The sequence below is a fragment of the Miscanthus floridulus genome, chromosome 4, assembly GCF_019320115.1.
Source record: "Miscanthus floridulus cultivar M001 chromosome 4, ASM1932011v1, whole genome shotgun sequence".
Taxonomy (NCBI): domain Eukaryota; kingdom Viridiplantae; phylum Streptophyta; class Magnoliopsida; order Poales; family Poaceae; genus Miscanthus; species Miscanthus floridulus.
In genome coordinates, this window is record NC_089583.1 from 110,227,858 (window position 1) to 110,252,937 (window position 25,080).

The 25,080-nt window shown below is 47.4% G+C and overlaps 1 protein-coding gene and 1 long non-coding RNA gene across 4 annotated transcripts; both read left to right on the forward strand.

The window, feature by feature from the left end:
- The first annotated feature begins 13,280 nt into the window (after window positions 1–13,280).
- Window positions 13,281–16,649, forward strand: LOC136550311 (probable serine/threonine-protein kinase WNK1). 2 transcript variants are annotated; one of them, XM_066541845.1, is made up of 7 exons: window positions 13,281–13,589; window positions 13,702–13,739; window positions 13,833–14,060; window positions 14,244–14,464; window positions 14,706–14,836; window positions 14,970–15,402; window positions 15,495–16,649. In XM_066541845.1, the coding sequence occupies exons 1-7, from the start codon at window positions 13,509–13,511 to the stop codon at window positions 16,445–16,447; spliced, it is 2,085 nt and encodes a 694-aa protein (XP_066397942.1). In that variant the 5' UTR covers window positions 13,281–13,508; the 3' UTR covers window positions 16,448–16,649. The 2 variants fall into 2 exon arrangements, with proteins under 2 accessions (XP_066397942.1, XP_066397941.1); XM_066541844.1 differs by having other exon boundaries at window positions 13,282–13,589; window positions 14,706–14,863.
- Window positions 16,650–22,994: 6,345 nt separating this feature from the next.
- On the forward strand, window positions 22,995–24,773 carry LOC136552581 (uncharacterized). Of its 2 annotated transcripts, XR_010782843.1 has the most exons (5): window positions 22,995–23,372; window positions 23,552–23,649; window positions 23,740–23,810; window positions 24,158–24,220; window positions 24,604–24,773. It is a non-coding gene; the product is annotated as an uncharacterized lncRNA (long non-coding RNA). The 2 variants fall into 2 exon arrangements; XR_010782842.1 differs by having other exon boundaries at window positions 23,058–23,649.
- Window positions 24,774–25,080: the final 307 nt, after the last annotated feature.

Here is a 25,080-nt window from a genome sequence, read left to right on the forward strand (position 1 = left end):
CGGAGTTGGTGTGACCTGCATGGGACATTCCAGCTGCTCCCTACCTATCTCTCGATAGTGGCTAGAGTCATTCCGATCATCTTTGGGTGACCTACTAGCCTCTCCTCGATGGAGATTCCATAGGTGGGCTCCTCTAAACTCTTCCTGAGAAGGCATAGGCTAAAGTTTAGGGTGTAGGGACAAAAACTCTGATCACGCTGGTAAGCAGAAACATCATAGCCACTGGGGCGTAGGTTTCTCATAGTCCTGACTAGTTTTACTCAGAGTTTGTTTTCGTACACCCTGCTTCTAGTTTTTTAATGTAAGAAGGGGTTGGGCATAAAGAATGTCTAGCGAATAGATACTCCTACTAGGCCCCCGAGTGAGGCCTGACCCCTTGTCAGTTGCTTGGGTCAGAAGCTCGATAGCGAAATTGATAAGAGAAAACAGTGCGCAAATTAAGGGTGACCTTGTCGATGCAGGACTTACCTTGATGGCACAATTAATGGGTTCAGGGAGCTCTTACTAGATAAGTTTGAGCAGAGTCCAGGTACGTCATTCGTGACGGGGTCGACATTACCCGTGTGGGACATCCTGCTACTCCCTACCCGTCTCTCGGTAGCGGCCAAGCTGTCTGATCGACTTGTGTTTCCCGCTGAGACAGGACTTACCTGAGGAGATTGAGGATGAGAACATCCTACCCAAAAACTTAGTTAGGCAGATAAGCCAGGCAATGAACTCATAATAAATGGACAAGCTCTTAGATTTTGTTATGGCCAAATAGTTTTTAGCCCTTCTCCCCCTTTCATATAAAAAGGTTGGTGCGCCCCGACCCTTTCCATCATTAAGGCCATAAAGCTCGGGGTGTGGGTGAACAAATTCTGATCACGCTGGTGAGCAAAGATGTCGTATCCACTAAGGCATAGGTTTCTCATAGTCTGACTAGTTTTAATCATAGTTTGTTACTATATCCCTAGTTCTAGCTCTCAACGTGAGAGGGGGTCAGGGCACGAAGAAAGTTCAACAGGCGGATAGACTCTTAAATGTGCGCCGACTCTTTCCACGGCTAAGGTCAAAAAGCCAGGGGTGCGAAAAAAAACTATGATCACGCTGGTGAGCAAAGGCATCGTAGCCATCGAGGCATAGGTTTCTCGTAGTCCGACTAGTTTTACTTAGCGTTTGTTTCTGTAAACTTTACTTCTAGGTCTTAATTGTGAGAAAGGGTCAGACGTGGAGACTGTCTACCTAGATAGATATGCTCTTATTAGCCCCTAAGTGAGACCCGACCCTTTCCCGTTGCTAGGGTCAGGCATCACCTAAAGATCGGGGAGTTGATAATGATACTAATAAGAGAAAGTGTGCGTATATTAAGGGTAAAAGTGACGTAGCTGCTCAATGTTCTAGGCATTGAATGAAAACTTCATCGTCGATGGCCTTGAGCTTGTTGGCGCTTGGTCGGAGCACCCCTGTGACAATGTATAGTTCCTCATATGGTGGAGAGAGCTTGTGGCGATTATTGCTGCTCTAGACAAAGCGGAGCACCAGATCCCCGACAGTTGAAGGCCTGACCCCACACTCGCCAGCTTTGGTACTGGCGCAACGCTTGCTAGTACTTGGCCAAGTAGAGGAGGGCAACGTTGCACTGCTTCATCTACCTGGGCTCCTTCCTATGCTCCCCCTTGTTGGAGCCTCCGGATAAGAACCGCTTCAAGAGGTCATAGTCCTTGTATAGGTGCTCGATGGGGAAAGAATGGTTCAGGGTACCCTCCATGGGCTTCTAGCCCCCTTGCGGTCAGCGGTGGCCATGAGCGAGCCCTTGTGCCGCTACCTATTCTTCTTCTTGATGGGACATTTGGAGGCGCCTTTGTCAGGCGTCCTTGTCCCGCTTCGCCTTGCCTTTGAGGCGGTCGAAGATCGCTCCTGGCCGCCTCCACACCCTGAGGCATGGCTAGTGGTAATGTCGAGGAGCTCCTTGGTGGTCCATGGACCCTTACGTCCTAGATTATGAGCCAGGGACTCATAGGTGGTCCTAGATAAGAAGGCTCCTAGGATGTCAGCGTTGGCGACATTGGGAAGCTCGTTGCACTACTGGGAGAAACACTGGATGTAAGGCCCTAGAAGCCCACGAAGCAAGGCTGCTACCGTAGCGATGTTCTGGCCTGCTCAGGCAAAGTGCGGGAGGGCTTCATCGTCCTTAATGATCCTCAAGTTCGCATCATAGGCCATGGCACACGTGCGCCCAACGCATCCATGGCGCTCGATCTCTCAATCGAGCTGCGCGTGCTCCTGCTCAAGCTAGAGTCATGCTTCCTCAAGCTCTTAGTGTTGGGCCTTTAGCTGCTCCACCCGTAGGTGAGGTGGGGCCCCTACATCCCTCTTGACCCTGTCGTCGAGGTCATTCATTGGGTAGCCTCTTCCTCGTGGATGCTTTCGACATGTCCCTTGGGGGTACCCATCATGAAACACTCACGAGAGGGGTGATGGCTCCCCCTACTAAAGTCAGAGCCAGAGGGCGACTCTAATTCTCCTGCGAGGTGGCCGTGAAAAGACTCCATGATATATTTGGTCATCCCCATGAACTCGTGGTCCACGGGGGATGGAGGCGTGCGTTACGCCATAGGATGGCCATCGGTCTCTATGGCATTGCGGAGACTGGACAGGAGCGCTATCGGGGCGCTCTAGATGGGGTATGTCAGAGAGAGTGGCTCTCCTCCGACAGCTGGACCATGATGTTGGCGAACAAAAAGGTGGGGTGTCTCAGGTCCTCTCGGGATGGTTGGGGTCATAGGAAGGCACCGAGCTGGCGCTCTAACCTCCCGTAGTTGAAGCCGAGGAGCTGGTTGGACCTAGGGCAGTGGGCCTCTGGTGCTTGCAAGCTACTACTCCCCTAGTGCCTCGGTGATTCAGCCTAGGTGTCGTGATTTATTCGGTTTTTCAAAATTTTGGTTTCCAGAAAATGACCCCCTGATCGGTTTGCTAAAATTCCAAAAACCGACCAATTTTGGTTCGGTTTTTTAGTTTGGGTTTTTGGTTAAACCCGAATAAACCGATGCAAGAAAACATCAGACATGATTTAGAACTGGCAGCACAACATAGTATATTATTTGAAGACTCAAGACTGTTACAAACTTAACAATTCAATGCTCAAATCAAATATTACAAATTTGTAGTTCATTCTTGATAATAAACCACAGTACTCCATCAGTTTTGATAAACAACAGGAAAAAATAGGTTCCAGCCAGCAGGACTACTGACTATTTGGTTTCTCGATACTTCGGTTCAGGTATGGCATAGAAACCAAAGCCAAAACCGAACACCGAACTTCACAGAACTGGAAACCAAAACCGAACCGAAAAACCGAACTACCGACTATTCGGTTCGGTTTTGGTTCGGTTCGGTTCGGTGTTCGGTTTTCGGTGAAAAAATGCCCAGGGTGATCGGCGATCACGCCAAGGCTGGCGGAGTGGAGAGGTTGGACGGCGACGGGAGCCTGCTAAAAGGTCCTTAAGGGCTAGAGGGGGGTGAATAGCCTATTAAAATTTTCTACAACAACACTTAACAAACCTGATTAGACAAATATGAGTTGAAGCGAGTGTTGCGCTATCCTACTAAAAATGCAAGCCACCTACCACAAGTCTAGTTTCTATAGTATCTATCCATATAATGGCTATGTTACTACACTAAGTTAGTGTGCTCTCAAAGGCTAACTAAAAAGCCACACTAAGCCAAACTAACAAGCTCTCATAACTAACTACACTAAAGAGCTTGATAACTAGTTTGCGGTAATATAAAGAGAGAGCAAGATAGTTATACTACCATGTCGAGGAATGAACCAATCAATAACATGAATGAATACCAATGAAGACCAATTACCTCGGAATCAAATGATGACACAATGATTTTTACCGAGGTTCACTTGCTTGTCGATAAGCTAGTCCTCAGTTGTGGCGATTCACTCACTTGGAGGTTCACACGCTAATTGGCATCACATGCCAAACCCTCAATATAGGTGCCACATAACCAACATAAGATAAGGATCACACAAGCCACGAACTAATTTACTAGAGTACCTTTTGGCTCTTCATCGGGGAAAGGTCAAGAACTCCTCATAATCGGAGCCAGAGACAATCACCAACCTTCGCTCGATGATCCTCGCTGCTCCAAGCCATCTAGGTGGTGGCAACCACCAAGAGTAACAAGCAAATCCTACAGCAAAACACAAACACCAAGTGCCTCTAGATGCAAACACTCAAGCAATCCACTTAGATTCTCTCCCAATCTCACAAAGATAATGAATCAATGATGTAGATAAGTGGGAGGGCTTTGACTAAGCTCATAAGGTTGCTATGTCAATGCAAATGGCCAAGAGAGTGAGCTTGAACTGGCCATGGGGCTTAAATGGAGAGCCCCCACGAATAGAGCTGTTGGCTCCTTTGTTCACTGAAAATCAAGGCGACTAGATGCACCCTGCCAGCGTCTGATCAATGGATGGCCACCACATCATCCCTTACTTCAAATGTTGAGCACCCAATCTTAACGGTTAAGTTATGACTAGACATAGCATAGTGCCAAGACCAGACGCACCTCTACCGAGTCCGATCGTTTCTAGAGAGGTCCCGAGAGAGCCAAATGACAACCGGACACGTCAGTTCGATCATAGCTGGACATAGGAGGGGCAGCGTATGGTCGAGTCCAGAGAGATCCTAGAGCTGCTCAACTACAACCGAACACATCTGGTCGATCACGATCGTACACAGTATCAGTGTCTGGTCCTTCTCCTCTTCCCTGTGTTGACATGTCAGTGGGACCGGACGTACCCATCACGCATCCGGTCACGAAGTGACCTAGCGTCCGGTCGAACACCGATGATAGTGTCTTCACTACTTCCACTAACCGGACATGCTGGTCCAATTGAGGCCAGCATCCGGTCCACTCTGTGAAACCCTATCTTTTTTGTATAGGGCGTCGGTGGCACAGTTGGACTGCCCGTCGGTGAAGTTTCAAACCCTTGTTCCCAAGTGCTAAACACAATGTGTATCACCTTTATGCATGTGTGTTAGCATATTTTCATAAATATTTTCAAGGGTGTTAGCACTCCACTAGATCCTAAATGTATATGCAATGAGTTAGAGCATCTAGTGGCACTTTGATAACCATACTTTGATACGAGTTTCACCCCTCTTAATAGTATGGCTATCGAACCTAAATGTGATCATACTCGCTAAGTGTTTTGATCACTGAAATGAAATGGCTCCTACCACTTATACCTTTGCCTTGAGCCTTTTATTTTTCTCTTTCTTCTTTTTAAGTCCAAGCACTTGATCATCACAATGGTATCACCATCATCACTGTGATGATCTTCATTTGCTTCACCACTTAGAATGTGCTACCTATCTCATAATTACTTTGATAAACTAGGTTCGCACTTAGCAGTTTCATCAATTCACCTAAAACCAAACTAGAGCTTTCATCTACGCCTAACTCTCCTTTCATTGTGACTGATGAAGTCTAGGTCCCCTAAAGTGCACTTGCGTGCCCTAGGGCCCTAGATGAAGTTGCGATTACCCATCTGAGGCCTGGTGTGGATGTCGAGACGTGCAATAGGCCCCTACCTGGCGCGCTAACTGTTAGTGTTTTCGAGTTGTCACCAACAAGTAAATTTCTAATGTTATACGTCTGGCTTGGATGGTGTGCGAAGAGGATACGAGGTTTATACTAGTTCGGGCTAGAATGTCCCTACGTCTAGTTTGTTGCTGCTACTCATGTTACTAGTACTGAAAGTTCATAGTAGGAGTTACAAACAGTCGAGAGAAGGATAGGTCCCAAGTCTCTGATGAGAGGAGTGAATGGGTGCCGAGGGCTTGGTCACTTCCTAGCTGTGTGCTTGTGTGTTCTAGTCGGTTCAGGGGTTCAATGGGTTCGAGTCCCAATTGATGCGATGTGTTGTGATGCCAATCCCCCTCTATGGGATGCCCTGCTTTTCCCTTTTATAGGCCAAGGGAAAGCACGAGTTACAGTGGAGGGGAAAAGAGGAGAATGAGAAGGAGAAGTCCTCCAGGATTGTTGGGTCCTTCTTTTCCTTCACTGTGAGTCCCGCTGACCCTATAGACGTCAGTAGGGATAGCTCCACATCATGGCCCAGTCCGTCATTGGTGCCATACGCTAGCCTCATCACCCAGTCATGGTGCTCCACTCCGTTCTAGCGGACATCATGGTAAACTGATACACCTATTAGTGCTCATTTGAGGGTTAGGCAGAACAGCACTGGTACGCCCAATGCTGTTCCTGATGTGAATCCCTAGGTATGGCCCATCACGGCCATGGGTTACATCAGGGTAAGCCAGTCACCTCCCTGGTGTCAGAGCGTTGACCTAGGCTCATTCGCTTGGACCTAGAGTGGTTGGCGGTGGTATGGGTCTTCGTCGGGCGAGACGGATTCCTTGGCCTCAGGGTTGATCGAGGTGGAGTCTCCCCCAAAGGCCGGGTGAGGCAGAGCCCACCCCTAGAGGTTGGGCATGGCGGAGCCCATGGCCTCCATGTCGGACGATGCAGAGCCAGCCCTTAGAGGTTGAGTGCGGTGGAGCATGCGACCTCAGTGTCAAACAAGGTGGAGCCCACCCTCAGAGGTTATGTGAGGCGAAACCAGCCCTCAGAGGTCGGACGAAGTGGAGCTAGCCCTTAAAGGTTGGGCGAGGTAGTGCCCATGGCCTCGGAGGTCGGACGAGGCGGAGCTAGCCCTTAGATGTCAAGCAAGGTGGAGCGCGCGGTCTCGGTGTTGGGTGAGGCGGAGCCCACCCTCAGAGGTCGGGCGAGGCAGGGGCCAACCCTCGAAGGTCGAGCGAGGCAGAGCATGTGGCCTTAGAGGTCAGGTGAGGCGAAACCAGCCCTTAGAGGTCGGGTGAGGCAGAGCGTAAACCTAAGGGTCGAGCGAGGCAGAGCCCATCCCTAGAGGTCGGGCGAGGTGGAGCCAGCCCTCAGAGGTTAGGCGAGATAGAGCCCGTGGCCTTAGTGTCAGGAGAGGCGGAGCCCACCCTCAGACATTGAGCAAGGCAGAGCGCAAACCCAAGGGTCAGACGATGTGGAGCCCGCCCCTAGAGGCCCAGCAAGGTGAAGCTTGCGCACTTAGGGGTCGATTGGAGTTGTAGTCGTGCTCTTGACTGCTTGGATGAATCAATGTTGATGGTTATTAGCTCCTCCTCTTCATGTATCCTAGTATTGGTCCCCGACAGTTAGCATTCCATCATGGTGACACGATCATCAAGGCACCATCTTTTCCGCTACTTCAGTCGACTTCATGATCCATCGCTGTTCCTATTATGATATACGTGGATGCAACGCAGAGATATAAATAATCAACGGCAATTACAACTATAAAATACGATTACAATCTACAAGCTAATGAGCTAGCTTTAATGACTAACGTACTAGTCTATGTATCCACGTCGTCAAGTAAGGCTTTATCTCCAGAAAAATGTTTTAGTTCTAAAATTCCAAGGTGTTTCGGTATTTTATTCATTAAACTTATATTTTTGAACTAGGGCTCATTTAGCTACCTTAGCAAACTAATTGTTATGGAGCTACAAAAATTACAGTGAGCACCTAATAATGTTAGAAAATTACTGTGAAAATTTTAGAGCCAACACTATCACCAATTTATCACAAAAATTTCTTCAAGTTTATATCTTAACAACATTACGCATCTCAAATTAATTAGATCACTTCTAAAAATATTATAAAACTATGTGAACAAAATATACTAGCAGATAGATCATGATTTTAGAAACCTAACAAAATTGGTTTCACAATTTTTGGTTAACTACACAATTTTATACTAAATTTACAAGTTTATCTTAGAAACTAAATTAAAATTGCATTAGAAAAAAGAAAAGGGCCGGCAGCAACCCCCTCAGGCTCGACAGCCCAACACAGCACGGCTACGCATGCATCGCGGCAAGCCTAGCACGGCCCAAGGCTAGGGACGCCAAGGCATGACTTTCGGCTTTGCTAGAAAAGCCCCCGTTCTTTTAGATAATAACATGACTACTATGAGCAATATTTCAACCATTAGTAATCTTACAACTATACCTCAGATATTTTCACCTTTACCACAGGGAGGTCCCTAGGATCCCCATGCGCGCCAGCGCGGCGACCGACGGCACAAGGCGGTTACGCTGGGCAAACTAGGCTCTCTACGATGGAATTAAGGCCCGACCACCATCTACAGCTAACCGTGCAAGGATGGGTGACGGTTAGGGACTCAGAGGCGAACTGTCACGGGCTACAACGACGAGCGGCTATCAGCGGCAGTGATGCAACTATTCTGGCGAGCCTACATACGCTCGGTAGAGTAGAAGTGGTAGATAAGCATCAGTGGCTCACCGTGGGGTACGCCCAACTAACGGTTGAAGCAGGGAAGCGCTACGACGATCTAGCCACATGCGACCGAGTGAGGCAGCGGCGCTCAATGATGGACACCGACGCGTCACCCCCAAATGACGAGACCCCTAGCCAAAATAACATAGCCAACTGATGGAGGGAGTCAAGGTGAACTCAGGGTTACGAGCAATCGAACTGTTACCACTTCTATAGGCCTTACCCCCAACCCTATGGTCATGGCGGCGCACATGACCGGCGGCGAGGAGAAACCAAAATTGATCATTGATAGACCACGACTGGGCTCGATGAGAATGCAACACCTAGCTAACTTGCTAAGCTTCCTACTGGTGTGCGGAATTGGAGTGGGAAGCCATCGGGCTGGTGATTAAGAAAGGGAGAGGGAGAGCGGTGCACTGTCACCGCCACATCATGAGAAGCAGCCCTAGCAGGAGATGGCCTAGACACAACCCGACGAGGCACGACATCGCTGAGGATATGACCGCTCGAGCGAAGGATAGGCGATGCAGTCGGTTAGCGCTTGGACTAGAGCCATTGAAGGTGTGCCCGTGTGCGGCCACGCGCACACAACTAGCATGGTGCATCGTGATGCAATAAACTATGTACTGACGTCGAGCTTCAGGCTCGGTAGGTGGGTTGTGCAGCTGAGGGTGAGCGCTACAGTAACCAAAACAATAAGAGGACAAGGCGCAGCCCTGTAGGTGAGCTTAGACAGCGCCACGGTCGGCAGCGTCCCGCGCACGGCAGGAGAGCGGCTGTGGTCACACTAGGCCTAGCGGACAGCCAACGCCACACGACTGGTCAGCGGGACAGTGGTCACGGCCATAGAGTACGCTAGCCAACGCACGGTGCAACGCATGGTAGCAGCGGTCGACAGCATTGTAGGTAGCCCATGACGGCGCAACATTGGACGCGGTGACCGCATCCTTGGGCCCAAACGGCCGAACCATGTGTGAAGCATGAATTTTAAAGCATCAAAACCAACCGCTTAGAGCCTAGTTGAGATTAAAACAAGAGTTCAAAATTCTATTAGCCACTAAGTGCTTCTCGTCCAAGCAATGAGCATGGCCGGAGAGTGAGCATCGAGGGAGATAGAGAAGTGCCAACAGGAGCTCGTCGCGCTGAACACCAGTTCACGATCGAATCTAGAAAGAAGATTGACAACATGTTCAAACAAAGTTAGGGCAATTTCTACGACGCCACTGACAACTCCAACTCATCCGTGGACTTCACCTATGCTAAAGTACTCACTTCGATGCAATCAACAATACCAAAACATGTAGCTAGTGTTTAAACATTTTAGCTAGAATTTAAATGTCAAGATAGCATTGTCTTACTACTCTTCTCATACTTAGAAAAGTTAGGGTTCAATTCAAACTAACAGCCATTAACAGTTTTGTTACAATTTTTAAAAGGCCGAGACCCTATTAACTGCTATCAACAAGTATTTCATATAATAGTCCTATATCCTTATACTAACCCATAGGAGCAAAATGTTTAAGCACCATTTAACTATTTTGCTCGATATAATTCACCAAAAATGGTATTTTACACAATAGTTCAAGTGTTTGCCGACTTAACTAAAAGAGCTTATATTAACGTCAAATTTGCTTTTTGAGCTCCCAAAACACTAGTTAACAACATCTATTTTTCAAAAGTTAAAGTTGCATTTCCATCTACTAAACTTGTACTTCAACTTTTATTTAAGTACTAAGTACAAGTTATGTTTGATCCTTGTTCATAGAAGTTGTTTTTCGTCCTCATGTATGTTATAAATTATAAAAACCCAAAAACTTGTTAGGCTAATCCTTCTCGAACCTAAATCTCGGTGCTAAGCAAGCTCGTAACACCAGAAGGTGTTACACGACTAGGCTAGGGAAGGGTGCAGCGGCACGCGGCCATCCACGATGGCGGCGCCATTGTTCCGATGGGATGGGGTAGCTACAGGCCTAATTAGTTAGCTCGTGAGTACCAAGAGGCTACCATGGACCAGTTCGAGGTGACGGTTGGGGTGGAGGATGACGGAGGAAAGGCTAACCACATATGACCGAGCCGTGCGGCGACGCACCACGGTAGCACGGTCGCATCAGCGACGAAGGGGAGGCGATAGCGGTTCGGTTAAGGCACATAGGGTGAAGAGGCAGTCAAAGCAATGCTAGTGGTGCAGGTGAATTAGCTTGGGAGGGATGGTGGGAGGGCTACCCATATCCTCGGACGGACGTGGCCTTATAGGCACGGTGGTGGAAGAAACTCCAAATTAGAGTTTGGTTGTGCTCGCTTCAAAGCTAGGTGGGGTCGGGCAGCGAGAGGACGTGATGGTGAAGATGTGGATGCGCTGAATTGAATGGAGGTGATCGCTCACATGGTAATTGATGGTGTGGCTCAGCGGCGACGATAGAGGGAGGAAGAGAGAAAGAGAGAGATGGGGCGTGGTAGGTGGCTTCAGCTTATCCTCGCCTTGGCGGGATGCGGTCGGTTTGATCGTGGAGGCCCAAGCACAGGCGCTAGCAAACAGGCACGTGCGCATTCCGACCGGCATGGCCCGCGCGGTCGTAGTGTCGTAAATGACAAGGCGATGGCGAGCTCGGCCACGTGTGCGCGGCAGTGGTGGCCTTGAACTAGGCTGACAGCGGCGCAGAGGGTACAGCGGACAGGCACGGACGCGACTGACGAATGTGATAGCACCGGTAGTGGCTTCGTCATAGGCGCGGGTGGGCGGTAGCAGCTTTGCATGGCGGGGTCAGCGGCAGCCAGGCCATAGCTAGGCCAGAGGCAGCCATGGTCGGCCACTGCGTGGCAGCGTCCACACGCGCTACCAACGCGGTGACGCCGAGCGCCCGAGCGTGGTGACCGCGCCCATGCTGCCTCCCAGCCGGAGACCGAGTCGTGCACGAATTTTAAAGCGACCTATAAAAACTAAACGGTTGCTTCAGGAGCTAAACCATCTTCACCATGCTCAGAGGATATACAAGACTACCAAAGTCAAGCTATAACACTACACCACCTCTTAACCCAATCTCTCAAAATAATTTACTAAACATAGCAATATCTAGTTGTTCACAAACTTAGAAATTTTCTATGTTTTAAGCAGAACTTGATTTCAATTTGCAATTTCTAGACTAGTAGAAATACTAGCTAGCAATATTATTTTTCAACAAGTATTTCACTGTAATCTACAAAGTTTATACTTCAAACTTTATTTAAGAATCACACACATGTTCTATAGTATTTTCGCTTAATAAAAATTAGTTTTAAACCCTACCTGATATACACGAACTATTGAATCAACTTTCGTTTAACATTTTTATTAGTTATTTTAAAGTTATAAGAAATTTATCTACACATTCTATCACATGCATTAACTAATAAACATGACGCTCATGATATGTTTTAGTAAATGGTTTAGGGTGTAACACCGATGGTGTTGCATACGACCCCAATGGCGCGCGTCCCTCCAGTTGGTGTCCTCCACCCCAACCCGGCATCCCCGTGGCTCCGATGCGATGGCGTCCGCAATGCGCCGGCATCCCCTCGGTCGACGTTCGTCGCTGCGCCCCTAGCCCCGACCCCGATGCGTCGCCAAGCCCAAGCCCCGACCCCGATGCGCCAATGGCCTGGACTCCAACCCCTGCTGTTGGCCCGTGAGAGGAAGAAGCTGTGTGAGACTGATGGGAGGGGCCCGCTTTGTAAGTGAAAGAGTAGTAGGAGTTTGTACAGAAGCCACAAGCTGCTTAACCAAAGGGCTTTTGGCTTTTCTCCACATCCTATATCTCATAGCTGCTTTTTTTCAAAAATCACAGCTCTGTAACTATTTTTTCAAAAGCCACGGCCCAACCAAACATGGCCTAAATAGGGGGCTACACTAAAATTATAGTGGCTAAGTTCAGTTGTCTCTATGGGCTAAATCAGTAGTAGAGCTCTCCTCTAATGCTATAACCCGCTTTTAAAATGCTACCATTTTCATGACGAGTTTGTTTGAGATCAAATTAAATAAAACAAAATCACCCGTAACCATTACCTCTAAAGCACATGGAATTGTCGCATGCTCTTTCTGTTTTAAATTTATAAGTCATTTTAGCTTTTCTGGACACATAGGTTTTATTAAGTACGTAGACATAATATATATCTATGCGTATAGTAAAATCTACGTAACTATAAAAGACAAAATAGTTTATAATTTAAGTTCCGTTTGTTTGGCTGATAAGTCGTGGCTGAAAGTACGGTTAGCTGATTGTTGTGAGAAAAAAATATTATTCGTTGGCTGAAAAAATACGGCTTATAAGCTCAGCGAACAGGGCGCTAGGACAGAGGTAGTAGTAGCTTTCACAATTTCCTTTGGAAATTATTTACCATTTTTGTGACCTTATTATTGTGCACCACATTTTTATGTTTATAATAAATAGTCGGCTTAAAGCGACCTGCAGTATTTGATTATTGTTAAGAGCAACTGCAATAACTAGACCATCGTCTGTTCGCTGATCGGTTTTTGGGCTGTTAAGTTCGACTAGTACTGGTTTGTTGCGAGAGAAAATACCATTGGCTGATTGATAAGTCCTGGCTGAAACCAACCAACGAACATGCTGCATGTCAGGTTTGAATAATCATCGAACTAATAACCTACCATCATATCTAGAATCTCATGCTCCCTACCAGCAATATCAGAATTAAAAATACAGTAAAGTTAATCTGAGTAAAAAATTCTAGTAAAATCATCTGGCTTTTCCGTGGCATCTCACGCGCATCGATCTGCCGTCTGCTTGACTGATAAGCCGCGATTAAAAATATCGTTGGCTGATATACTGTAGAAGAAAAATATTATTCGTTGGGTTAAAAAAAATACACTTATAAGTCAAGCGAAAATGAACATGGCACTAATCAGCCTTGCTTTAACCCTCGTGCAGTCATGCTCTTCATCCCCATCTGCATCCTCTCTCTGTCTCTCTGCCCGCAGCCTGTGTGCCCAGATTCCCCTAAATAGGTGTCTCTCCACTGCATCACGGAGGTGCGCTCTTCCCCTTCCCTCTCCGTCCCTATCCGCTGCTGTCCAACCGCAGAAGCTGCGGCACGGACGTGCGCTCTCCCCGGCGGTACTTTTGGGAGCTGCAGGGGGGAAGAAGCGAGCTAGAGCTGCAAGAATGATAGGCGCCAACACCAACGCCGCCGTCTGCCTGTGCCCGGAGTACGCGGAGGTCGACCCCACCGGCCGGTACGGACGGGTATGGAATCGCCGCTACCACTGCAGCTCCTCTCCTATCACCGTTTTTTGATCCGTCTGCTCACCGATCCGCTGATCCGTTTCCCTGCACCTTTCCTATTTGTCTATCGCAGTTCAGCGACGTTCTTGGCAAGGGCGCGTCCAAGATTGTGTAAGATCCGGCGCTGTTCTCGCCAAAGCTGCGTGCTTTCATTTCGCTTGCCCACCGAGTCCCTGATCCAAGGTGCGTGTGCGGGGACTGCAGGTACCGGGCGTTCGATGAGTACCAGGGGATGGAGGTGGCGTGGAACCAGGTGAAGCTGCACGACTTCCTGCAGAGCCCCGAGGACCTGGAGCGGCTCTACTGCGAGATCCACCTCCTCAAGACGCTCAAGCACCGCAACATCATGAAGTTCTACACCTCCTGGGTCGACGTCTCCCGCCGCAACATCAACTTCATCACCGAGATGTTCACCTCCGGCACCCTCCGCCAGTAAGTGACCAACCTCCGCCAAGCGCCTAAAAGTTGTTGCCTTTTCATGTCCGGTTGCAGAGAGTCCCCTTTTTTCCTCGCCAGTCGCAAAAGTTTCGTCTTCTTTATTTTTTTTCCTCACTCTCTCTGCTTGGTTGCTTCTTGGACTGATTGATTGTGGTTACGCGTCTGGTGGTGATTTAGGTACAGGCAGAGGCACCGGAGGGTGAACATATGGGCGGTGAAGCACTGGTGCCGGCAAATCCTCAGCGGCCTGCTGTATCTGCACAGCCACAATCCGCCCATCATCCACCGGGACCTCAAGTGTGACAACATCTTCGTGAACGGCAACCAGGGCGAGGTCAAGATTGGCGACCTCGGCCTCGCGGCCATCCTCCGCAAGTCCCACGCCGTCCATTGCGTGGGTAAGCCATCTGATTAGGAAAAAATTGCAAAAAATGACAAAAGATTGACTCCTTGATTACGATGACACTCGGGTGGATGACAAGTGGGTCCATCTGTGTCTATGAATGTGGGTCCAGTGTCAAATCTGCAAACGACCGATGTTTCGAGTCTCATTAGCCCGAAATTATGTTGTCTGAGCACAACTGGCTATAGCTATGCGGTAATTTGATGGGGGCTAGATGTGTCGGATTGGTTGGACAGGTACACCGGAGTTCATGGCACCGGAGGTGTATGAGGAGGAGTACAATGAGCTGGTGGACATCTACTCGTTTGGGATGTGCGTGCTCGAGATGGTCACGTTTGAGTACCCCTACAGCGAGTGTACACACCAGGTGCAGATATACAAGAAAGTGATCTCTGTAAGAAGATGCCTGGACCCCCTATAAGCCATTTTGCAGCAACTGTGACTCTGGTGTGCAGTTTGAAATGATTTTCCTGATTTCAGCTACCTGTTTGATTTGGTAGGGTACTAAGCCAGAAGCTCTGTACAAGGTGAAAGATCCAATGGTGAGGCGCTTCGTTGAGAAGTGCCTGGCAACGGCCTCTCAGAGACTGTCAGCGAGAGAACTGCTTGAGGATCCCTTCCTACAGGGTGATGACGTGGCTGTTTCTTTGGATGGTGGAGATTATCATGTACCGTCTAATTATATACGGCAGCCTTCATATTTAGGGCATACCTATAGCAATGGCTCCATGATGAGTAATGGATTCTCAGAAAGCATTGATGAAGATGCTCTGAGTGAAGACTGCGAGGATGATGACATGAAAGGCCAAGATGGCATTGACTTGTTCAAAGAGAATGAAGATGAGCCTCTTGGCAATGTGGATATAACAATCAAAGGGAGAAAGAGTGAGGATGGAGGCATATTCCTCAGATTGCGGATTTCTGATAATGATGGTATGCACACTTTGTAATGCATAAAGTTCTGAATTAGTCCATATAAGAAATTCGTTTTTGGTATTATTGAAAGCTAATTTTTCATATTGCAGGACGGGTACGCAACATCTATTTTCCTTTCGACGTTGAGGCTGATACCGCACTAAGTGTTGCAACTGAAATGGTAGCCGAGCTGGATATAACTGACCATGAAGTTACTCGAATTGCTGACATGATTGATGGTGAGGTCAGTGCATTGGTACCAGATTGGAGGCCTGGTCCGGGCATAGAGGAAGCTCCTGACACTTCATACTGCCATAACTGTGGATCCAACGTGTCATCGTGTGGTTCACTTTACGCCTACATGTCATCAGGCCGTCAAGGTTGCCAATGTGCAGAGCTACATGGGCGGTTTGAGGAGATCACATTCCAAGCCGATGGTGAGCAGTGTGATTTGCAGGAATCTGCTGGCAGCTCTGATGATGGAGGTGGCCAAACAGAGCATTATGTCAAAAGCAAGGAGTCCACTCATGTGAATGGCCTTGTACAGATGGGTAGAAGAGATCTTTCTAGTCAGCTTTGCTTCAGTTCATTTCAAGAGCAATCATGTTCATCTAACCATTACGAGAATGACACTAACCATCACACAAATGGGTTCGGCATGAAGCATGAGGTAAAGATTGCCAAGTACAAAGCACGGAAAATGGCACAGTTAAAGAAGGCTATCCATCCATCTCTTGACTTTGACAATGCATATGGAGTAAATAGGATGAAGCCTTCCTTGAACAAGCTGCGATCTTTCCATATTGGAAAGAACCACAGTTTCCGCGTGCCAACAAGCCCAGGTAAAGCAAGTACGGATTATCATTCTGACTTGAACAGCCAAGTATGGCATAGCAGGCACCCCGATCCAGGAGCCCAAAGGGCCCGGCATTGTGAGGTTAATGCATCTGGGAGCAGCCCGGATTATATGTTTACAGCGAGGCGCTACTATACTGGAGCTCAGTTGCCGCCAAATCTCCCGAGAACAAAATCTGTACCCCCCCTAAGTGCTGTCGACGCCTGAAATGCTCTTGCCCTGTAAATTTTATAGAGTTTTCATCTGTTTAGGTTCTTTTTGTATGTATCCATTACGAAACATAGTTGTTGAGCAGGAGACTGAATGTGACGAGGTTGCATGTGGATTAAGGCTGAGCTGTTTGTAAATTTCCATGTTGTGAATCCAGAGAGGTTAGGCTGTACAAGTGCAATCTACATCATTTGCCTCACTGGGACAACCTGTTTTATCCTCCTTAATATAGGCAAGAGCCTTTCTCTCACATCTTAGGATTTCAAGGATGCAAAGTTACTGTTACTTAATTGACTAGGTAGAAACAAAGCCAGTGCCAGAACTGATCACATGATCAAAATCATGAGCTGGAGCTCTATCCTTGCTTTGGTACTAGATGTCACCTATGAAAGGGACACCCATCTCTCCTAGCTGCAGTTGAATATACATCAAATCTGCATCGAAGGTACAGACATGCCAGCCTATGCATTTGCATTGCCAATGCCAACTGCTGCATGGATGCTACACTAATAAATTGACGCTTTCATGGCATGACTCCATCCTGATCATTTGGCATTTGGCAACCCCACGTTCCTTCGATTCTTTCTCTGGTGCCCTTTTCTTTCATGTTAAAAATCTATTGTTCGCACGAGACGGCAAAAAATAGGAATTATTCGAGTATTGACAGATATTTGAGCATCACTTACAGAAGCTGCTTATAGATTTTTCATTTAGAAAAAGTCTACTTAACCTCTCACCTTTCATACTTGGTCCACTTCACCGTCAGCTATGAAACCGTCTGTTTTACCCTCTAAACTTTCTAACACCGTCTATTTTACCCCTGCACGGTTTCCAGCGGCGGGCGCTACCGTAATTGCGGGTCTGCTACAGTAATGACATATTTGCTACAGTGCCGGTGGTTCTGAATTCTTTTTTTATTATTTATTTTCGGTGAATTTTTGAAAAATCATAGAAAAAATCATAAAATGAATAATCTAATTTTATTGGACTCCACATGAGTAGATCTACACAGTGAATATATAATACGGTATGCTTTAGTACAAATTTTTTTGTAGCTTTAGATTAATTGGAAAATCCAATTTTGTCTGTAATTAATTAGAATTTATCTATAACTAAGTTATACATAGTCCAATGAGTACGAAATTTTTACTATAGTTCAAGCATACAATAATTAGCGTATCATAAAAATTTCACCACAATTGGACCATAGAAGCTGCAGCTATGAATTATTCCAATTAATTACAGATAAAATTAGATTTTTCAATTAATCTAAGGCTACAGTAAAAATTTTATACTAAAACATACCGTATTATATATTCACTATATAGATCTACTCATGTAAAGTCCAACAAAATTAGATTTTTCATTTTATGATTTTTAAAAAAATTCACCGAAAATAAATAAATAAAAAGAAAATTCAAAACACCGGAACTGTAGCAAAACTACTGTTACTGTAGCAGACATGTTGTTACTATGGCAAAACCGCCCAGGGGGTAAAATAGACGGTTTTAGAAAGTTCAGGGGGGTAAAACAGATGATTTTATGGTTGAGGGTGAAGTAGACCAAGTATGAAAGGTGGAGGGTTAAGTAGACTTTTTCCTTTTTCATTTTATGGCCATATACTTTATTTGTCCAGCAAGGGATGCCCACCACATGCCGCCTGATAATTCATTAATTCAGTTGTCTAGATCGAGATCGCTACAGGATACGCAGCCATTGGTCCACATCTTGGGACTTGAGGCTTGCAACTTGCATTTATGGCGTGCCTGAGGCCGGATCAGGACAAAGGTGTCCACATATCGCCATAGATAATTTGTGAGGAATTATTAGGAAAATAGGTGATCTTGTTTGGAGTTCAGGGAGATCTTTTTATCCTCTTCTTCTCTGTGTTTGGGACATTTTCATTGGCAGTGCCCAGGTCAATTACAGTTCAGCCTGTTCGCTTGCTCGTAAACGATCGTAAATTTCCAGCCAGAAACAGTGCTTTTCTCTCATACCAAACCAGACAGCAGTAAATAATCCACAGATTTGTCATCAACAAGAGGCAGAAGCGAAGAACAGCTCGTCGTTGATTTGAAAACCGATCTGAACTGGAAATGCTTTTATCAAATCAAAGGAATTATGACTAGTTATGAAACTATAATTAATAGTGTTTCCATTTGATATAGACAAATCTGTGGTCATGAAAAGCGGTGATGCATGTGAAGACGAGTCAAAAGTGACAGTTTTAAGGAACTCCAAAAGCCCTGATAAAGTGTTTCATAACAACAATAACTGCTCCTACATCTAATCAACCAACCTTTTAAGGTAGTGCGGTGCTTAGAGTCGTAGAGATATATTGTTGGAGGAGCCCATACGGAGTATGTGCCAACTCCTTCTCGAAGAGGCCTGATGAAGGAATAATGGCGGAGGCTCTCCCTAAGATGGGCGGAGGTCCCTGAACGTGGCGCACTCCTGTCGGACAAGATCATCCGTCAGAGGCTCCGGGTAGAAGGTCGCTAAACGACGGATTTAGTAGGCTTTGGCAAAGTGGGAGTAAGAAAGGGGCGGAGGCCTTCGACTTTGGCCGAGGCTCTGGACTCTAGCTTCGGCAGAGGACTGCCTGAAAGAGCGAATGAGGATCAAATACAGACTCACAAGACTTAGGGTTTCATTCATTCATTCACCCCCCTTTACAAGTGTTCCCTATTTATATGGCTTAACTACCATTTTACAGAGTTTACAACAGTGCCCCTCAACTGCTACGGTACATTCCAGGAATATTTCAGCCCTAGTATCTAACCTCAGGGGTGTTCTCATCACACCGTCTCGCGATGTCTTCACCTTGGGCCTAAGCCGACGCCCATTGGAGGCCCATCAACTGTCCTCACGTATGCCTTGCTGACTTGATCGTCCCGCACCTTGGTGGAACACCTTCGCCATGATCACTGCACTAGTCCTCCGCCATCTTTGGGAGAGCCTCTGCCATCTTGGGGAGAACCTCCGCCATTATCCTTGCGCTAGGCCTCCGCCGTCTTGGGGAGAGCCTCCGCCGTTTTGGATAGAGCCTCCGCCGTTTTAGGGACAGCCTCCGCCATTATTCCTTCATCAGGCCTCTTCGAGGGGGGAGTTGGCCCATACTCCGTATGGGCTCCACCAACATATATATTCAAATAAGATTGGAATTGAAGCAGTCATGCACCAAGTTAGGCTGAGGATGGTAGGAAGTGAAAGGTGCAGCACTGCCCTTTCTAACAATTGTTGAATAATTCAGTCAGCCGATGGTCTTGTGCACGGTTCGCCTGCCCAAAATTGATTGGTTCAGAGGGGAAAAAGGGGTGGCTCTCCTGCCTGGCTGCTTTGGGGGGCATCGCACGCACGTTGCCCTGCTGCTTGATTCAGAAACTTCAGCAATAACTGGCCATACAAATTTATTCGCAAGATAACAGATCATTCAAAATTTTATGGTTGTTGTCTCCCCAATATGTGGCTTCATCGTGTGGTTCAGTTTTCCTCAGAAGGAAAATATGTGATTGGCCGCTAACAACAGTTCCTGCAAACCGGAGCTGCTTGATTGCCTGAAAAGAAAAGAAAAAAAAAGCTACTAGAAGCATGATCTTGAAGAAAAAAACACAACTTTTTTAATTGCAGAATGACAAACTGGTCTGGCTCCTCGGTGGCAAAAGCATGTGTAGGATAGGAGTAGGGCATGGAAAGGCTATGACCTTATCCAGAAATGCGGTTGAGGAGGTTGCTCTCTTGAGAACCACCACCACCACACAACCGAGGGGTTGTTTAGTTCCCCCGATTCATAGAATTCGGCACTATAAAAAAAAAAGATTTTCCGTCACATCAAACTTGTGGTACATGTATGGAGTACTAAATGTTGACGAAATCAAAAACTAATTGCATAGTTTGGTTGTACTTTGCGAGACGAACGTTTTGAGCCTAATTAGTCAACAATTAGACAATTATTACCAAATAAAAACAAAACGGCAGTGTTCCTGCCGGCGCCAATTCGGCGGAACTAAACGAGGCCCGAGATTCCAAGAACCATATTGCTCGATAGGGGTAGATAGAATAGAGATGCAGTAGAGTCTACGGTTTGTTACCTACATCTACATTGTCCCCAACCTAACCAAAGCATTCTTTTCTGATACGGCAAAAAGATACCATGCTTTGAGAGGATGTGAAGGAAAAGCTCTTCATGCCAAGCCGATACAGCTGCAGGTACAAAGTGCAGTGTATGTATCTTTCACGTTTTGTTTTGTCAAGAGACGAAATTTATACGAGTTTTTGGCTTATACGTATGTATTCATCGCAATCCACATTTGTTGGAGTTGATTGGAGTGGAATTAAACTAAATTTCATTCTATTTCACTCCAACACATTCAGATTGAGATAGATACACATGCGTCGTCAAGGCCGCAAAGCTGCCGCCGGATCTGATAAGGTATGAGGCTGCTTTCTGTAATTCGACAACGACGTCTCGCCTAAATTCCGTAATTTGACGTCGTGATTCATGATCTTGTGCTGGCGTGTTTATGCTCTTGTGCACGTGGTCCGGATCGGATTCGGTGTGTAAAGTTCGATGGTAACATGAAATTTCTGCATCACCCACCAAGTTGTATTGTCACTGGTACATCAACTCATGCTCACTGGCCGGCTAAGATTTTAAGAGACGTAATCTTATGATGTCATAAATCTTGATTTTTGGTTTTCCAAATTTTGATCCTATCGGTTGCTATAGATTTTTATCCTTAAGTTAATAAAAATATTGAACTCGGTTTATATTATTAACTCTCATTTTGTTTTTACTAAAAATAAAAATTTTAGGTCACTGCACTCTCAACTATTACAATAAAATAAATTGTCATCTAAATCGACATCATGTTACTCAAGATCACTGATAGAGCTTGAAATGAGATACTCCCTCTGTTCTAAATTATAAGTCATTATGATTCTTTTGGTTCATCCATTTTACTATATATCTAGACATATTATTATATCTAGATGCATAGCAAAATAGATGAATCAAAAAGTCAAAGCAACTCATAATTTTAAACGGCGGGAGTAGATACACTACGTGAAAAACAGTTTATAGCAACGGGGCTTTTTTTTAAGGAGTGGCTGGCATTAGAGCAGCCCCTACAGTGACGTGCTTGGGCTCCAGCACAGCAGACGCCCCTACAAATGGCACAGTAGGGGCGGCTGGTAATACGAGCCGCCCCTACAAATGCGTCGATTTATAGGAGCAGCTGGTATGTAGAGGCGGCTATTACCAACCGCCCCTGCTGTGTCCAGCGGCCTAGACCTGGGCCGTGCATCCATATTCCTCCGCCCATCGGCCCAAATCGGCCCATCTAAAAACCCTAGACTATATAATTGTAACCCCTCCATCCCACTCCTATAGATGTTCAATGGGCCGGGCCGGGCCGGCCCAGCACGGCACGGGCCCGTGCCAGGCAAGGCCCGATGGGGTTCGAGCCGGCACGACACGTCGTGCCTACTGGGCCGTGCCGAGGCGGGCACCGTGCCTGACCTATGGCCCAGGCACGGCCTGCTAGGCCGTTTATCGGGCCGGGCCGGCCCGAGAAGCACGGTCAGTCCAGCGTGCCGGGCCAGCCCGGGTCCACGATGAAGCGCGAGCAGCCAGAGAGAGGGGGAAGGGGAGGAAGCGCGAGCCGTCGGAGTGGAGGCGGGGAGGGGCCGTCCGTGTGGGGGCACGGCATCAGCGCCCGTGCGCAAGGGCCGAGAGGAGGGAGGGGCGTCCCGCGTGGCACCAGCCTCGATGCCGCCCACAGCTCCATGAGCTACGACCACCGGAGCAGCTGGGCCACGGACGACGCAGTAGGGCCACTGGAGTATCCCGCGTGGCTCCCGTGCCGCCGCCGCGCTGCCGTTGCACCACAGCCCCACCACCGCACCACCACGCCGCCGCGGCCGCCTCCCGCCATGGCGCCATAGATCTGCGTGCCGACAGGCCGAATCTGACCAAGGGGAAGACGGATTCGGGCATGGCTAGAGACGGATTCGGAGAGAGAGAGAGAGGAGGGAGGAGAAGGGCCGAAGGGGAAGACCCAGCCGGCCTTGAGCTCCGGTGGCAGCCGAGGATGAGAGCGCTGGGAGGCTCGGAGGCGGGGGGAGGAGTGGAGGCTGGCCTTAGGGAGGGGGGGAGGAGTGGAGGTCGGCGACTCGGGGAGGGAGCGAGGGCCGAGGGGCTGTGGCTGCGCGGCTGCCCGTGCTTTTCAGGAGGGGGTGTTAGGGTTAGTCGGCACCAGGCCACACGGACGTGGAGACGATGGGGTGTTAGGGTTAGCCAGGCCCAGGGGGGAGGCGGGGATGGTGGGCGGTGGGCCGCACTGGGCCGTGGGGAGGGGACGAAGGAGTGAGGAGGCCTAGGAGGGGGAGGGGGCAGGCCGGGCCACTTCTAGGCCGACCGCCGAAGGTCGTGCCGTGCCGTACCAGCCCACGGGCCTGAGCCACGGCCCAGGCATGGCCTACACTCTCAGGCCAGGCCATCCTAGGCCCGCATGTCATCGGGCCAGGCCGGGCTCGTGTCGGGCTAAAAAAGCGTGCTTCATGCCGTGCCGTCGTGCCTCGGGGTGCATAGACATTTATACTCACTCCTAATTCCCAGCCCTCGCCCTCCTCTCACCCCCGCGCCGCATCTTGGCCGCGGTAGGCGCCGCAACCAAGCCCGTCGCTCGTCCACCTCTCGCCTGATGCGCGTGGCCCCTGTGGCCCCCGTCTAGCGTGCGCCCCCGTGCCCAGGTCTCCCTCTCCCTGGTGCTCACTCTCTCTTGTGTGACAACTGGGCAGACGCTGCACGCCTATGCCAGGTGCACAGTTCCTCAGCTCCTTCGCTGGCGACGAGCACCCACTACTCCACTAGGTATGTGCGCCCTCCTCAGTTCCTTCGCCGGCGACGAGCACCCACTAGGTATGCGCCCCTTCTCTTCCCTTGCCGTTGTCTTCTCTTCCCTTGCTGTTGTACGAAAGCCGGCACCCGAACCCTAGCCTAACCTATTTGGCTATTTGCATCCCGATATGATCTATCTAATTATAGATGTATACGTGCCTACTAATTAACTTTGATTTTTGTTTGCAAACCGGAGAAAGGCTGGGAGAATGAGAGGATTAGGTGCCGCCGATGCGGTGGACGGAGGAGCTGCAATGACAGTTTGTTGAGGCCGTCGAGTGCCTTGGTGGCCAGGACGGTGAGCTAACTTGAGCTATTTGGCTATTTGTATTTATACTCGATCTAATCAAAGTGTATTCAGATCTGATCTAATCACGTCCTTATGCAGCATGTTTTTTCATAAGACACTGCAAACACTAATTAAACAAGCAAGCTCTATGAGAGATGGATGCCATAAAGGTGAGCTATTTAAACAAGCATACAAATCTTCAGTAAACATTGATGTAGCTTCAATTCCAATTTCACCTTTCTAATTTCAATAAATAACCTTACTGTCCTATTTGCCTTTATGAATTATTTGTTAGTTGGTATTCTATGAGTTTATCCTTTCGGTTTTATGGAACATGTCTTGTTGGTTTTGTGAAACATATAATTAAATGATGGTACACGATTCTTAAGCTAAACACAAGAATGCAATTATATACCTTAGTAGTTCATCCTTTCTAACCCTGCAGTATTTTAGAATGTTTAGCGTTTTGGTGTTGGTAAAGCTGCTGCTAGGTTTCTCAAGATTGATTTTTGTGCAGCTTGATTCATCAGGTCAGGACCCTTATATGGTTCAGCACGATGGCTGCTTCTTTGCCGGCCTGGTAAGATTATACATCCCTTTCCTCTTAGCAGTGGACCATTTCTGGTAAGTTCAGAGGTGAAATACATGTGCATTAGCAGCCTAGAAATCCATGGTTAGATACTTGCAACCCATCGAGGCAGGGACAATACAACAGCTCGGTTTCCATTTGATTTTGAGCCTCTTCTGTCTGATGTGTCCATTTCAAGCACATGTTGATGACCAGTATGCTGTTGCTGATTGAATAGTGGTTTTAAATGAATTTGCTGGCAAAAAAAATTTATCTATGAGATCTGAAATGAACTATAAGGTTTTGCTAATGCCAATAGCTGAACTCCTTTTGATGAACATAATTGTTTCTACAGCCACTCTAACTGATGGCTTGCTTTTGTTCTTTTTGTGCAGAATTTTTGGTAAGGACAAGACGAAAGAACTACCAGAACATTTGGATAACTTTTAGTAGGATAACTTTTAGTACTTAGTTAGCATGTAGATAAATTCAGTACTAGCATGTCTATTTAACGATGGATTGTATATATTTTTGTGAATTGGACTTGTAATGATAGTTTATACAATGCTCTTGTGCTTATGGTCAGATATATATATATATATATATATATATATATATATATATTCTAGTCGAATTTGATTTTTTTTGCGGAAAAATGTACTGTAGGGGCGGTTTTAGACTGACCGCCCCTACAAACAAGTATTATAGGGGCAGTTGGTACTACAGGCGTCCTTATAAATTGATTTGTAGGGAGCAGCTAGTATATATATGTTCTGATCGAATTTGAATTGTAAATTTGATTTTTTTTTTTGCGAAAAAATGTACTGTAGGGGCGGTTTTAGACTGAACCGCCCCTACAAACAGGTATTATA